The following is a 16,472-nucleotide window of genomic DNA, read 5'->3' as shown; positions in this document are numbered from 1 at the left end:
CGCTTCATCTAACTCTACTGCTGCCATTCTTGGTAGAACTACATTTGGAAACAAATGTCTGACTTTAACACCGTGGCACTTTACCATCCCCACTGGTCGCTGATTGATCCGCCCTTAATGGTGGCATATAGCAACAAGTGGAGCTGTGAGCAATATAGGCTACCACACTTCTCCTTAATGACAGTTCTTAATGACATTTCCAACTGTAGAAATTGCAAGCTGGAAGCACTTTGATATCTTTTTATAACCTTCACCTGCTTTGGAGGCACCAATTAGCTGAATTTCTGATCTCATGATTGTTGGTTGATACCACAAGGTGTGAGGAGTCAGAGAGTTTATCGGCTCCAAACTGAAAACGCCTAATGGCATGTCTTGACTTCCCTTTCAAGGTCTAACGAGATAATTAAGGTCAATTAGGAAGTCATCCATTTATTTATTTGGTCTCAGGAGGAGAGCAACATGGTGAGGGTCCTCTGCTGGTATCTTTAAAGACAGCTTCTCTCTAACACAGACATCACATTTGTCTCCATCTGCCCCAGAAAGGCACCTATTCCCTGTTGCTTTCGACTGTGTCACAATGAGTTTGTCTTTCTCCATTAAGGCTCTGATGTTGTGGAAAGAGCTGAGCCCCGACTCAGCGCAGACACAGTTTATTATTCATTACATTTCATTCTTTCCATCTCTGCAGTGTCTGGCCTTGCTGTACTTGTACCACACAAGTGAAATTGCAGAATAAGTGACCTCTCTTATATTGCCTGGGATAACAAACTTAGAGGAGACGTGTATCAGCAAACTTGATATTATTAATACAACACCAAGCACATAATTGCATTGGCAGAGACATTATAAATATAATATTTTACAGATATTCTAACTCCACAGGGTCCCTAAAAACTCAGACAACAGCACCACTTTTATGTTTGTTTTATGCCTGAATTATTCATTTAGAAATCCCCCTACAATGTGCCAGAAGTGGCTAAAACTGTGTTCTGATAATCAAGACACAAAACTGACTCAAGTGAAAATAAACAAGCTACAAAACCCAATCAATGAACGAGCGTAACCAGCAGTCTTTTTCAAATTTCGAAGTAAACAGCAGACAGGATGTTGAACACAGTAGGGGTTTCTGTGTCACTGACGATGGAGCTGTTAGCAGTAAGCAGTTACACCATTACAGGAAGTGGAGCAGGTATGGGAAATGAAATGAGAGCGGGGTTTATAAAAGATGAGGGGGCTCGTCGAATGATGGGTTAAAATATTTTCAGAGAGCTATTTGTGGCCTGCTGCTTTGCACACTAAATACAGACAGAACAGCATGGAGACGCTGCTTTTTCTATTTCCTCAATTCAACTACATGGCCCCAAAGGAGGAAGCATATTTCAAAATGCTTGGTCCTGAACACTTGCAGCCACCAAAGATGAAGGACGAGAGCAGCAGGTTGGTGTTTAAACCATTTAAAATGTTTACATGATGAGTAATTTCATATTTTTTAGCAAGTGTTGCGGATTGTTTCAGAAATCTAAGCTGTACATCTTTAATCACCAGAGGAAGATTAGGCAACAGGTTCTGTACCAAGAAGTCTGCTTTTAATCAGCACCATTATAAAGGATATGTGATGTCTCTATGCCACCACAGCTGACACTATATTAAGTTGTTGAAGTTGAAAAAGCTGCTGTCTTTCCTGATGAGTTTCTGCTGGCTTTTTGTTAAAACGTCAGTGTACATGACTTCTTGCAATTCGTACTGTACCGCAAAGATGTTGTGTAAGTGATTGTGCATCGTGTAAACCTCTTTAGAAACGTATATTTAAGGAGAAAAGTCTGTGATAAGTTGCTGATTTGGTGAATAGTGCCACGGCTGCAAATACAGACAGTCTGAGGAACTTGATGTATTTTCTCCCTCGTTTGCAGACAGAAAGACAAGGAGAGGAAGAGTCGACTAAGCCTTTTTCTCACCAAGTCAGGCTCTCATGAAAACGTCAGTCCCCATAAAAAGACAAATACGACATCAAGCAAGTGAGGAAGAACCCATTAATTACACATACAGGCCATATTATTCATTTTTAACCTCTATTTCCTTGACTCATTACACACTTACAGAAACATGGCATCCAGACGTCTGAGAATCCAGAATATTTTTTTGCTGCATCATTAGGAAAGAGCTGACCGCATCTCTGATTTTACTTTGCAGCATCTCACCAGAGGCAGCGTTGCAATGGAGTGACTCCTTTGAAGAACTGCTAAAGCACTCAGGTCAGATTAATGCTCCAAACTTTTCCAAAATGTTGCGTGGATTTTCTGTCCAAAACAGTTTCTTCTGCTGTCAAACAATTTTATTTGAATTCTATTTGAATTGTAAACAGCAAGGGAGTGCCCGAAGCAATAAATAGTTAATGAACAGAGTCCTGAGCGTTTCACTACATCTTTTAATGTTTGTTAGCTCAGGGAGTAATACAGAAACTGTGCAACTTCCTCCCTATTCACAGAAGTTGCATTTTAGTGCCACATTGAAACACTGTAAACCACCATGTGTGCTCATTTGGGGATGGTTAAAATCTCCAACGCTACAGTATGTAATGAAGATTATAATACTGTTCATACAGTTCTGTAAAGTTATAGTTAAGCTATTAAATGTTTCTATATGATTAAACTGTTTAGACAATACAAGTGTCCCATTTTTACAGACTTTGGGATTATAAAGTTGTAGAAAGTCTATTTCCCCATACCACATTCGAATGTGAGTCATTTTATCCAAAGTTAGCTGTCCTTTAACAGCTATAATGTCACGGTAGTAACTAACAGTGTGTCTCTGTGTCTACGTCAGATGGGGTGCAAACCTTCTCTCAGTTCCTCAGGACAGAGTTCAGCGAGGAAAACATTGAGTTCTGGTTGGCCTGTGAAGAATACAAGACCATCGATTCGGAAACAAAGCTGCTGTCCAAAGCCAAATATATTTATGCAGTTTTTATTGAATCGGAGAGCCCGAAAGAGGTATGACATAGCATGTTTATTCATCACAAAATGGATGTATTTGGATGTAATTCTGTACAGTGGAGCCGCAAATGCTCAAATAACCCCTGCAGTTTAACATTTTTCTTGGCCACCTATTTGCCACTGAGGGCTGCTGGAGGTTTGAAATATTTATGTTATTGTAATAAAAATAACGGTGGGCAAACTCCAAAGCTCTGCATAGTCATGAGCCGGCAGCAGGCTGACCTTTGTGAACAACCGTTAGGAGCAGCAGCTCAAGCTGAGGTCATGCATGTAGTGCATGCACCCCTGCAAAGCAGTTAGGGTTATTTCTGTGCGAGACAGTTGCGGTTTTAAAAGGTTTCCACTAACTTTGCAACCATGCGACCGTGCGACCAGCACCATCTGATATACTTCCAGGGCCTGCAGCACACCTGACCGTCACAGAGTTTGGTGTCTGGTTTGAGGTTTCGAAATTCCACTGCAGAAGTGGAGAGAGCATCTCCCACACACTCTCAGTCAAAGATGAATGCATATGTAAATATGAGAGAGGCTTTTTTTTTGCACATGCTGCAGTGGCATTATTGCATAGAACATCTTGAGTGATATGCAGGGAGATATTAATGTAAATGAATGTATGGTGAAAGATACACAGCTTCATATACATGAATATTATTAGAGTTGTTAGTAAATTACAAAGTTCACCACTGTTTGTCTTTGAAGGGGAAAAATATTGTGGAAAAAGAATTCACAATCTGTAATCCCCATAAATATGACAATGCATTTTTTTGTTTTTGTTTACTTATTCAAAAACTCGGAGCCAAAAAATTAAGACCTGAATCTGTGATCGTATATAAGCTGATGTACGTCAGTGACTCAAACTATCTTAAGTTCACATGGTGTTGTTAATAACACCGAGTCCCGCAAGTCTCATTATTTATCATCATCAAGAAAGCAGGGTTATAAATAAGGCCGATTTTTGCTTTGATTCACCTGACTCACCTTTAAAAACAACTATTAAATCCAAGAATCTTTAGTCAATGTTTGTGTCGTTATGGAGAGATCCTCTGAAGCAGGTTGAGGAATACTAATTTCAAAAGAGAGCAAAGAATAAGCATATTAACAGTCTGAAATGGACTTATATTTGGTGTCATGTTTCAAATGACTCTACTTGACACTGTTCTCACTGTGGATTCCAGGGTTTCCCCTCTCTTCTCATAGCTGATTGATGTTTTCTCAGTCAGTAACAAGGGCCTTCCTCCAACCTATTTTCTATTGGGTTGTTCAAATTCACCATAGAAGGCATAAGAATAGCAAACTCATGCATTCAGGTTGAGATGAAAGTGGGCAAAATCACATCTACATGTTTGTTTAAGAATAAATGTAAGTGTGTCTTTTCATTATGTCCTCATTTCCTTTCACTCAGGTCAACATTGATTATAACACCAAGATGGCCATCCAGAAGAACATAGCTAAGCCCACAAAAAGCTGTTTTGAAGCAGCCCAGATGAAAGTCTACAGCCTGATGAAAAAGGACTCCTACGCCAGGTTCCTGCACTCTGACATTTATCTGCGTCTCACCAGGAGGAAAGGCCCCGGAGCCACCATGTTTCGCAGAAGGTCACGCTCCTGTGTGTTCAACGAGAGGGGAGAGGCCACAACTGATCCCTCAGGCTGGCAGTTGTAACATTGCAGGCGTATTAGCTTTAACTCTGTGAAATGGATTATTATGCAGGAGATGATCCGAGATTTGCCGCACAATTATTGAAACGTAATGTGTGGTGCAGAGATCCATTATCCACAGGTTTGCTTCTGCAGAGTGCATTATGTTTTTTATTACCACGGTGGTCACAGTGGATTACGCCACATGCACAGCACCACAATAATTGACATGCAATAATCATTCAAAGGATCATTTTGGGGAACATATTTATTTGCTTTTTGTCAATAGTTAAGTGAAAAGATTGTTGCCCCTGTCATGTGGTATGTGTGTAGCTAGTTTTTGGTTAGCTTAGCTTAGCGTTAAGACTAGCAGCAAGGGAAAACAGCAACCCTGGCTCTTTTGGTTGGAGTTGGGTACCAAAACTACACGGTCAACAAAAAGATCATGGTTTGGGTTAAAATAAGTATGATATGCTAGTAACGGTATGTATGTCATCTAAGTTACTTAACATACATTATATGAACATGTTACATTATGTACATTATGATACTTAAAAGAAATCTACATTGACTTTTGCTTTTTTACGATCCCAAGCACCGGTTGTTCAGATGAAATTTCAGTGTTTGTTCCGGCCAACCGTCCCCGACTTCATCCCTATTCGGACTTTATAAATCTTTGTACTTTGTCACATGACCTCTTTCTTTGACCCCGGTTATACGTGCGTATACTTTGCACGCCTAAGGGAGGCAAAACGTGACATTGACACACTATCCTCTGGTAGACTGATGGATGTATCATACAGTTTAGCGATAAATTAGCTGCATGCAGAGTGACATCAATCTTTTCATCTAACTCTTGACAAGAGTTCAGACGCATATTTGACAAAATTTTACACAAGTTCTTTATGTATGATACAAAACAGCTGGATTACAGCTGACACCGATAACCGTCAGGTGTAAGAATACATTTAATAAATTCTGTCGTGTTGAAATAATCACAATAAAAATTTCTCTCTAACTATCATATATAAACCAGGTTACTCTGCAGCATTGTCTCTTTGGTCTTTTTCTCAGAGGCATTGCACTGCTTGTGGATTCAACCTTTATTGGTGTTTTTTTTTTTTTTTTTTATCAAATCTTGCAAAACTTGAATGACAGTGGGATAGTTGCAGACGGATCTCAGCTGAAGTGCCGCGGCACTACTGACAGTATCCAGCCAGCCGTACAGGCAGCCACACTGAGGCCTCTCTACCGACTTCAGACATGTTACACTTCAATTCCTTTGTCTTCCAGTCCGGCCATAGCACCTTATACAACATTGATGCAGTTGATATGGCGCTTAAGATAATTGGGCCATATCTCATTAAAATGAATTCATGATTTTGTCCCTTTTGCCTTCCAAACCTCTCCAGACTAACTTAGTGACAGCCTCTGACCATAGAGAAAGCACTGAAACCTCTTCAACAAGGGATGTACTGTAGATCTCTCATTTCTGTTATGAATTAAAACATCCCATTTTCACACACAGAAAATGCATATATCTTATTTGAATACTAATATCACATTAAATTAATTATGATTGCTGTTTTTCAGTTTCCTACCATCTAATATAATTTATGTATTACTGTGATCATGTGTTGACTTGCTGTTGTAAATGTACAATAATAAACACTTTATTATAAAAGCAGCTTCAATGAATTCTCTAGTGACGTTAATTAGTTTGAAGGACCACGTGTAAATGTGACAAATGGAGCCACAATGTGTACATATTACACCAGTGGGGGATATTATGATTGTGTGTAGCTCCCTATTCCAAATCACTGAAAAATGAATAGACCTTATCAACTCCCACTACTGTAGAATTATTCATAGTACTGTATATGTATGCACAAGCTATACTTCTTACAAAGACAAAACATATTAATTCCAAACTGTCGCCCCCAAACTCTTGAATATGTATACAGAAAAACATACATCCCAGTCTGTAGAGGTGTATATATACACGGCTGCTTTGGCTCATTAACAAAGATGTCAGGGTTTCTAGTAGCCTTCAAAGGGCTAAAGTCCGTCTTACCCCAAGTTACTGTCATTCCAGTGAATGTGAATACCTCACAATTCACATTAATTATGCATCCATGTAGACGGCAGCAGCATGCAATACTGCAGTTCCTGCTGTCTTCTCACACAAAACGTCAGAGAAGCATTGTGTGTGTGTGTGTGTGTGTGTGTAGGATTTATTGTAATGGTCTGTTAACAAAGTAGAAGCTCAGCTGGCCGACCAAATACATCACAGCATAAGATTAGTCACCCGCTAAGACTTTGCTGGCAGATTTTGTGTTTCTCTCCCATTGGTATTTAAATTTGTAACTCAGTCTGAGCTAAAAAGCCTCTGAAATCATACACAAGTTAAAGGTGTATTGTGGCGCCTCTGAAGGGAAACAATAGCGTAAGAAAGCAGTTTGCTGGGAGATATGAGGTTCGTAAAACAAGATGAATGCCAGTCTAAGAGGAGTTGGAAACAAAAGGGATTTGTTGTAAGGTGTCTAATAGTGGGTTTTACACAGATTTGCTCAAACAAACGAGGTTATTTTTAATACACTGCTCAATCGAAGCCAAAGTCTGTCAGTAGTTTTGTAGCCCTGGGCTCTGATCTCCAAACTTTTATACCACAGGTTCCATTTTGGGAACCTTCTCGTCCCATCTCAGAAGTTCTTTTATCTGACTCTACGTGAGCCAAATTTAGCAGGAGATTTGCTGACTCGCAGGCTCAGATATTGAGTTATGAAATTTTCCCCTTTATAAATCCATTTGCACTTGATGCGTTTGGCCTGCAACAATATTGACAGACCAAAATAAATTTCAGTGCAGCTGCAAACAGAGGGCGACGTTCGGTTTCGAAGTATCAAGGTGAGAGTTTGTGTCTTCCCTTAAAACACGAAATCTCCACTGAAGTAGCATATTTAGAGGGAAAAAGAGGAGACAGTTAAATGTCAGCAGAATGGCAACTTCCCCTGATTCCTAAAGTGGATGCATGTTTATCAGACAGCACATGGCAGGTTTCCAGGGGAAGTAAATAACGCTGAAGAACAGTCTCTGCAGGCTGAAGGCTAAATATCATTGAAACCGTTTCTGTAAAGAAATAGCTTGACAGTTAGACTTGATCTGCCGAGGCGACCTGAAAATCAACTACTTTTCCTCAACTATGCACCATAAACAATCACTGCTACATCTGCTTATGATTTTAAAAGCAACTGCACATTAGTGGCACCATTTAAAAAGGTTTATCAAATTATATTTTCAACAGTTTAGGTTTTAAAAAGAAAAAGTCAAACTGATTCTCATTGTATTTTTCAATAAAATCAACCAGATGCTTGGTTGAGAGTTTTGCTATTATTAACTCTTCGTTGAGAGTTTTGCTATTATTGATTTAAGGATTAGCAGATATTTAAATTTAGATGCACTGCTGAGGGCATGACATTGGGTTAAAACAAAGGAGGGTCACTTGCTGCCTCTCCAGATCCCTGCTGCTTTATGTTTCCACGATATAAGGGAGGAGAAAGAGATATAAACAAAAGCATGCGTACCGAATTACTTTCAGAGGTTTGAAATCTATTTGAAATGGGTTTTTCTGCTACATCTTCACTCTGCACTAATCTCCACCCTGCCGTCGGGGATTTACGCAGCTTCAGCTGAAGAGTTAAAACCCCATTCAAGTTCAAATGAATAGAGTAAGCAGGACCACCGACAAAGAGAGACAAATTCAGGGCTGTCACAGAGAATAGTGGACACAGAAGTAGAGGGAGGAGGCCTGTAGAGGGCTGGAGTGCCACCCTGTGTGTGCTGGAGAAACTGCAGCTCGACTTGCTGTATCACCACTGAGACGTCACGTATTTTATTGTAGATGAGTGTTGAGTATGAAAACAAGCTTTTTTACAAAATGAGCCTTTTCAGGCTTTGTCCTTGGATGTTATTAACTGAGATCGCTCAAGTGTGCATGGATAACTTTTGACATAATAATACGAAAGGCTAAATCTCAACAAGACAAAACCTCCCTGATCCTCTGCAGTGCATGCATAGAGACTGCACACCTCAGTACAGCCCTCAAATCTTTCATGGCTGTGCCTTTTTTGACAAACAAATTCTTCGACCTGCTGCGTCTCCACACATGCAAATAGGGGCAGCCCTGGTGTTTTCCATCACCTGTTGTGATTTACATTCTCGGTTTGTTTGGCCTCCATCACATCCCAACCAATTGATGAAGTAAGTCAGGACAGGTAAAATCGTCCTTATAATGATACATGCATACACAGTTCTCCATATATAGCTCGTGATCTTTTCTTTGGTGCTCTGCTTTGTGGTAGAAAAAACATATCTCCCTGGTGTTGAGCTCTGTTAAGTCTAAGGAATATATAGTCATACTGTTTGTAAATGTTATTATAAACATTAAGTCAAATGTACTGTGGAAAAGTAAAGTATGCCACACATTCTGCTTTCAGCAGAATCTACAGAGTAAATATTTAAAATGTAACAAACGTCCATTTATGAAAACTGAAATAGACTTAATATGAAAACTGCTGCTGACTCCAGCAGTAGTTCATCGCATGCTGAATGTGTGGGATGAAAAACTAATTTAATTGTTTAACCAATTTGTGCAACGGTCATTTTTCAAGACTTTTTCCGTAATAGAAAAGGCAATGTGAAATTGTCCTCAGGGTTGATCAAATTACATACATGCAGCGTTTATGTAAAAAAAAACCTGTGTGTTTTCAGCAACGCTCCTGGGCTGCCACTTCCAAACTGAAACACCTCAACTTTTGGATGTATGGGAAGAAATTGGGAATTTTTTTTAGTTTTGTCATCTTCACAGAATCAACTTCTTCCACCTTGGCCCTCTGGTACCAGCGCTTATCTTGTAAAATATGAATGGATGTCTTGGCACATGCTATGGATGAGGTTTCCTCAGTGTGGCATGTCTTGACAGCTGTTGGTTGGGTGGCTATGAAATTTTGCGCATTGACACCCCGAATAAAATGAACTGTACTCATACTGATATTTTTGCTGAACTTTTGTACAGCATCTTTTCTTATAGTTCCCACCAGCCTTAACAGAGCATTCAGAACCACACAACAGTGTATAAATATTCTCTATTTACTTTTTACATGAATACAAAGACAAAGTACAAAAAGTAAAAGTACTCATGTAGAATCAGCAGCTTCATTATTATTTATATTATATAATTACTTTAATGTGGCAGCTGGAAAGGTGAGGGCTAATTCTAGCTTCTTTATAAACTGGGTAGCTTAATTTATAACAATACATGAGAATTTAGTTTTGAATAACTGTAGTGGAGTAGATGTATAAGGTTATCATTAAGCGCATGCGATGTAAGTGTTAGCATTTAGCTTTAATTTTCTCATTTTCAGCACAGATTTTGACCAGAGATTGACTCCACGAACATAGCGCACTTCTGTATGAGCCATATTAATAAATCAGTGCCTGTTTATGGTTTTGTCACATAAGTAATTCTCCTAATATGCAAATGGAAGGATGATGGGCCTTTTCCTTAATGGTGAATTTGTTTATGGCTATTTGCTTATGGTCAGTCTCTGATCTGGGAGTTTCCTGACCATCGCTTGTTGCTTTGGTTAAATCTTTTCTGAATTTGATACTTGGTACTCTAAGGTCCTAATTCCCAATCACACTCATTAAAAAAAACTGAATTATTGTTCTTGAACATTATTTACTGTTATGTAAATAGTTATTTACTATTTATTATAATTTATGAGGATCAAAATAATGTTTTGATCCTCATAAATTCACTTGTTAAATAATTTTGATCCCTTATTTATCTATCTATTTATTCTATAAACTCTCTCTCATATTCACGTGCACAATGATCCCCGCTTTGATCAACAGATGAGGTCAACTTAAATCACAGTCAGGCTCTCTCTTCCTTGAACATCGAAGGATGCCCTGTCTCACCCAACAACAACACTTTGCATACAGATTTCCATATATTCCATTCATGTTAGGCGGTCATTTAGATGTGTTCAGTCACTTGACTCTCTCATTTCCCAACAATCACAACCCAATCTTCAGTCTGGCAGGATCTTATCTCTGTCTCCCTTTGTAGAGGACGAGGAGATGGCGATAAAGTGAGTTACTGCATATTTGATTATTGGGCCTTTACCATTTTCAGCAGACAACAGCTTACTGCAGCCATGTGGAAAATACCAGAGAGCTTTTCACTCACTGTAAGTCTCATTTTGGATTGTGTCTATTTCTGAAAGGTGCTTGTTTTGATGGGAGCTTCCTCTCAGGTGCTCAGTGCATTAAATTGGATGTTTACAGGTCCAAACATTTCACACGATATACATGTGAACTGGCAATTTGGTTTGCAAGTGATGTGGAGTTCACAGATAACTGGGCTAGTCATAGATCTTGATGCTCTTTTCAAGGGTAGATTGTGTTGCTTTCCCAAGGATCCACTGGGGGATGTTGAGACTTGGAGTGAGTCTGTGGACAAAGTCCTCAGTTGTAAAGGTGAGAGTGTCTTCTTCTGCTCGTGTACATATTTCACTGTATGTGCAGGCTTACTGCTGACTGTCACTTGTGATTTACAGCTGGACAGATAGCTTTCCGGGAGTTCCTGAAGTCCGAGTACAGCGAGGAGAACATACTGTTTTGGCTTGCCTGTGAGGAGTACAAAAAAATCAAGGCGGTCCCAGAGATGATCTCCTCTGCCAACAGGATCTACTCAGAGTTTGTTTTCTCAGAAGCACCCCGACAGGTAAACGACTGCAGGCCATAAAACACGAGTCGTTGATTCAAATCTGAATTAAGTAATAAAGTAGCTGCTATAAATGTATGCATTTTATGGAAGTAAAACTGCAGACATTTGCTTGTGCACGCACATTGTTTTCCTGCTGAACATTACAGTGAATGATGATGAAAAGAACTGCTGTAATGCGTCCTTGGGCAATATTGTTTGATTCCAGATCAACATAGACTGCGGTACCAGAGAAAACATTACAAAGAACATCTCCCAGCCGACCCTGACTTCGTTTGATACAGCGCAGAAGCTCATCTACAGTCTGATGGCCAGGGATTGTTACCCACGGTTCCTAAAATCTGACATCTATCAGGGACTCCTGAGGAGAACCAATTCAAGGTGACTGTATTAAAACTGACAGCCTCTCAGACAGATGCTTGTGAAATCTTCTGTCCAACTCTGATCTGCTGTAGTACTCTTTGATTTCAGTGTGGATAACAGGTTTATGCCATAAAATCCAGATCCTAAGTATAGTAGCTTTTCCCAACCTGTGTGACTCAGTAGACAGCTCAAGACAATTTGCAGCTTGTATTATAATTTATTTCTTTAATTATGTTAAAGTAAAAAAAAAAAAAAACTCCTTAAAAAGATTGTGCACATAATTCTTCTATAATTAGCTATTTTCTCTCATCCAATGCATAAGGTTAACAATAAACAGAATCCCTTTGTTGTAAAGTATTATCAACACGTCATCTAATTGATTATGGAAATATAAATACTAATATGTTCTGAAAAATCCAACTTTCATATGCAAATAAATATTGTTACATTTCTGTCTCGGTTTTGTGTTCTTACATTACTTTCACGATATCTTAACTAAAACAAAATATATTTAGTGGAGTGACACTTGGGTGTGGTCCTTTTGAATGTAATGCAAATCAGCTTTGTTGTTGTCAGGGAAGACTGTCCTTAAAGTGTAATACGGCCATCAGTCACACTGACAGCAGATGGCAACAGAGTCCTTTACGCCACATAGACAAGGTACAACTAAGGTGAAACTTCCTCTCACTTTGTATTTCCGCAACGTCTCAGCTGCAGTCAGAAGATGTTTGTGCACTGAGGAACTGCATGAATCAACTGTGGCTCAAGTTAAATGGCAGATGCAGGTCTGTGGGTTTGTACTTTCTGTAACACTTTAGTTAGTTTCATGTTGCCAGGCGACATCATTCATCATGAAAAAGTCTGACTCTGATGTGAAAAATCCTGTCTAACTACACCCATTATCCCTTGAAAATAAAATTAGAGAGTAGAGTTATAGGCACTAGTAGATAGTATAAGATGGTGCACTATTGTGTGACCTTTCGTTTGTTTTTGTAGTTGGGTGCATTTTACAAGCTTGTGTAATAGTCCATGCAAAAAGATGCAAATCTAAAAGAGCACAATGAAGCAAGCTTTCCATTTGTTTTGGACAGAATTTTCAGATCCACTAAAGAGACAGACACAGACAATATTCATCTTACCACACCATGATTTTAATTACAATAATGTGAAACACTTCATCCTGAATGTATTTCTTGTCTGATGTGTTTTTTTGTGTTTGGAAAGTGGAAGTAGGCGCGACATGGTGTCCCCATGTGACCGCCCACCGTTAGACAAACATTTTGCTTAGTTTGTGTTGGTGACACTGAACGTACTGGGGATTTATTTTAAGAGGCATAAGTTTGTCAGAAGCTGCGCTTGTGTTATGCAGATACGTCACCACAACTTCCTCTCGTTGAAACCATCCTGGTTGCACTCATCAGAGGGAGGAAGGTTAAGTCCGTTGGGTACTGAAAGCAAAAATTGTGTTTGACAATCCATGTGTTTAATGTACACTTTATTTATGAATTATAGCAATGTGTGGCCTAGCAAAACTGCAGGATGTGGCATGCAGAAAGTAAAGAAGACATCAAAATGACAGAAACTGAGCAAAGTTATGGTTCTCAGAGTAATAACAGTTGATGGAGGAACTTCACAGATGGGTGTTGCAACTGATAAAGAAAATGAGATAACAATTCGAGTCATCACAGCAAGTCATCAACATCTGCGTCCTAACGAAAGCATTTCCTGTCAGACATGCTTAAGAATGTAGACAATGTCACAAAGCAGTATCTGCAGAGCAACTCATTATGTCTACAAAAAAACACTTGTATGTCTTTAAGGTTTTTTTTAATACATAATTGAATCAATCATGCAGCTTCTTAACCATTCAAGCTGTACATAAATGTCTAAACTTTATTAAGATGTACTGATTCAAAGGCACTTTGAATAGTTTATTCATATAGTTAATATTTATGAATCCAATTAATATTTTCCCATGTTTAAGTCCATGCATTTATATCATGTTCTTAAAAGTTTTCATGGTTTTCAGTTGTTTCACAACAGTATGAAAATGAGATTTAAGCTCTTTTAAATAGCAGTGTGCATCACAGTAAACATCATACCTCCATCTATTGTCAAAGTTACCTTAAAATGTTTCAATTTTTTAGTTGTGATTGACTGAAAACATTAAACTAAATACAATGGCTGATTTAGCTGCAAAAGCAGGAAGGCATTAAACTAAATTGGAGAGAGTTCAAATAAATCAGGATATGGTCAATTAAAGGCAACATGAAAATTCAGGCAACCCTGTAAGAATAAGTTCTCTGAAGTGTGTTTACTCTGAAGCAGGCAAAGTTACTCTTTTTGTTGGTTGATCTTTCCTTACAGTGTTCCAGACAGAAATATCTCAACATTTCATGTATATTTCAGGTTCCCAGAGGACAACTCCTTCCAACTGTGGTGATTGACTATCTGCAAGTGATGCAAAAAGATTCGTGATTTTTCTAGTCAAATGTCATCATCACCTGTTGGATAATGGTTGTTATGAAATTCGCTAACTTGCAAGACTAAGACAGTAAACTGGTAAATATTTTACCACTTACTACACACAGTCATGTTAGCATGCTGATCTTAGCATTTAGATAATTATAGTGTCACAGCAGCCTTGGTCCAGACTCCGGGTAGTGATGGCTAAGTCTCCATCACCTTTGCTCCTCAGAGTGGCCTGCTCAAATCAGGGAGGCAGTGACTGATGATGCCACAAAGCCACGAGAGTCATTTTCATTCTAGTTAATGACCTCTAACAAATGCGTCTTCAACCATCAGTGGGGCATTTTAGTGGTTTATGGAGAACTGCAGTAAATCAATCCACGAGAGATGTAAGGAAATATGAATAATCCTCCTCTTTAAAGAAGACGATTTTCTAAATGTTTGATCTTTGTAGATGCTAAGATGCTTTTACAAATAACACATTTCAACTTTATTTGGAAAGTGGACCATCATGAACAAAACATTGTTCAGTTTTCATGTATGAAGATCAGGAACGTGAATGATGCATAATGCCTATAGAAATTCAGTAACGACAATGGTATTCATTGTTGACTGCCACAGTGTGTTTAATTCACAATAAAAAAAAGAATTGCATAAGAAAGAATTGCGCAAATTAAAAACAAAAGAATGCCATGTAGCAATTCATAAGACATGATGAAGTTCCCATGGCTGTAAAACCAAACTGAAAGGGGATTCAACATAAAGTTGATAGTCATAAAAAAAACAGAACTTGACCTGGAGCAATTTCCGCCAAAAAAAACTGGAAAGTTCTGACGAGTTTCACGTTACTTTCATCACTGAATAAAAAAACCAAACAAACAGAGGAACTACAACTGAGATGTAAACAAATGAAAGAAAACAAAGGACTGATCATGTTCCTCTGGAATTTTAAAAACTCCAGTCCAGAAAAATGTCCAGATGACAGTTGAAAGCAGCCTGTCAACAAAGAAGCAGGAAGTAAAAATTAAAACAGTCTAAAAACGTATTACCCATCTAAAGGCTTTTACTGTATGAGGAGCAGCTATGGTGACACATCTCACAATGCTGAGGAAGAACTGAAGGTGTTTGCAGTTATGTTCAATGATATTGACAAATCGGTCAGACTTTTGATAAAATAATTTCCTCATATGACACCAGATATATCTTATTTAAAGTATATACCACAGAGATTGTATTATACTTTCTGTGTCTCCAAGCTTGAATGTTGTCTAAAATGGAAACACTGAGGCAGCTTGGTGGTCTGAGACTTATACCACATAACCAGTGTTTCTGGTTTGGTTTCTGCGAGCAATTTTAGTTGCATGTCATCCCCCAATGTTTCCCCCCATGTTTCCTGTCTGCCCCCACAGTCAAAGGTTAAATAATGGCAAGAAGCTGTAAGATGGAAACTAAGATATGGTCAAAGCTATAAAGTAACAGAAATAGCTGTTTGCTGTGTTTTTACCAGAGGTAAAACTAGATTACATTACATTTCATTTAGCTGACACTTTTATCCAAAGCGACTTACAATAAGTGCATTTCAACCATGAGGGTACAAAACCCAGAACAACAGGATCTTGGATCTTAGATGTAACAGAGGAAAAAATAAATAAATACTCTGTATATGTGTGTCAGATTTACATGTCAGCTGTTCTTGTAAAACACGACAAGTCTTTAGTATTTCCCACAGAGCAAATTGATGAAATGAATCAAGTTTAGAAACTCACATGCTAAAGTAGCATGAGCAACAAACATGGATATTAAAAAATACTCTGTGTCAACGGTCATTTGAAGACATGTTAAGTGACTGGGAGTGACTCTTAAGAGGCAATCAACCTTGATGCGAGCAATGAATCTCATTTGACCTACGAGGACACTACACTCGCCCGCCTATACCGGAAGCTATACCGGGAGCCTGTCAATCAAACAAACACGCCCCCAAACATACCGTTTTTTTGAGGCGTAATATCTGATTAACAACAGAATTATTTTCAAATGGACTGCAAAAAAAAACATAAGAAGGAGTGACTTTATGAAATGACTCCAAAAATGTATTGACTTTGTTTTTTCATGACAGAAATTGAATGCAAATCAACCCTGAGCAGCCTACAGTGGTATTGCACTTCAAGGCACTGGCCTTATTTTTCAACTGTGAAAGCTACATCCATTTTTATATTACA

At 38.6% G+C, this 16,472-nt stretch overlaps 2 protein-coding genes across 2 annotated transcripts; both read left to right on the top strand.

Annotated features, from left to right (window-relative positions):
• The first annotated feature begins 1,126 nt into the window (after positions 1-1,126).
• Positions 1,127-6,308, top strand: rgs18 (regulator of G protein signaling 18). Its single transcript, XM_069719496.1, has 5 exons — positions 1,127-1,437; positions 1,911-2,015; positions 2,191-2,252; positions 2,824-2,990; positions 4,396-6,308. The coding sequence occupies exons 1-5, from the start codon at positions 1,316-1,318 to the stop codon at positions 4,654-4,656; spliced, it is 717 nt and encodes a 238-aa protein (XP_069575597.1). The 5' UTR covers positions 1,127-1,315; the 3' UTR covers positions 4,657-6,308.
• A 4,544-nt stretch (positions 6,309-10,852) lies between these two features.
• Positions 10,853-11,806, top strand: LOC138633312 (regulator of G-protein signaling 21-like). Its single transcript, XM_069719475.1, has 4 exons — positions 10,853-10,885; positions 11,090-11,174; positions 11,255-11,421; positions 11,630-11,806. The coding sequence occupies exons 1-4, from the start codon at positions 10,853-10,855 to the stop codon at positions 11,804-11,806; spliced, it is 462 nt and encodes a 153-aa protein (XP_069575576.1).
• The last annotated feature ends 4,666 nt before the right edge of the window (positions 11,807-16,472 follow it).

This window comes from Brachyistius frenatus, unplaced genomic scaffold (genome assembly GCF_029030835.1).
Source record: "Brachyistius frenatus isolate BFR_SWC_R1_liver_20210118 unplaced genomic scaffold, ASM2903083v1 Contig_215, whole genome shotgun sequence".
Classification (NCBI taxonomy): Eukaryota; Metazoa; Chordata; class Actinopteri; family Embiotocidae; genus Brachyistius; species Brachyistius frenatus.
The sequence above is the reverse complement of the archived record's forward strand: the minus strand, read 5'-3'. Positions and strand labels throughout refer to the sequence as shown.

Excerpts from the sequence above, each read along its gene's own strand:
- rgs18 (XM_069719496.1), top strand. The coding sequence starts at position 1,316 with ATGGAGACGCTGCTTTTTCTATTTCCTCAATTCAACTACATGGCCCCA. Across the intron at positions 2,016-2,190 it reads ACAAATACGACATCAAGCAA|CATCTCACCAGAGGCAGCGT; the intron begins GTGAGGAAGAAC and ends TTTACTTTGCAG. Across the intron at positions 2,253-2,823 it reads AGAACTGCTAAAGCACTCAG|ATGGGGTGCAAACCTTCTCT; the intron begins GTCAGATTAATG and ends TGTCTACGTCAG.
- LOC138633312 (XM_069719475.1), top strand. The coding sequence starts at position 10,853 with ATGTGGAAAATACCAGAGAGCTTTTCACTCACT. Across the intron at positions 11,175-11,254 it reads CAAAGTCCTCAGTTGTAAAG|CTGGACAGATAGCTTTCCGG; the intron begins GTGAGAGTGTCT and ends TGTGATTTACAG. Across the intron at positions 11,422-11,629 it reads TCTCAGAAGCACCCCGACAG|ATCAACATAGACTGCGGTAC; the intron begins GTAAACGACTGC and ends GTTTGATTCCAG.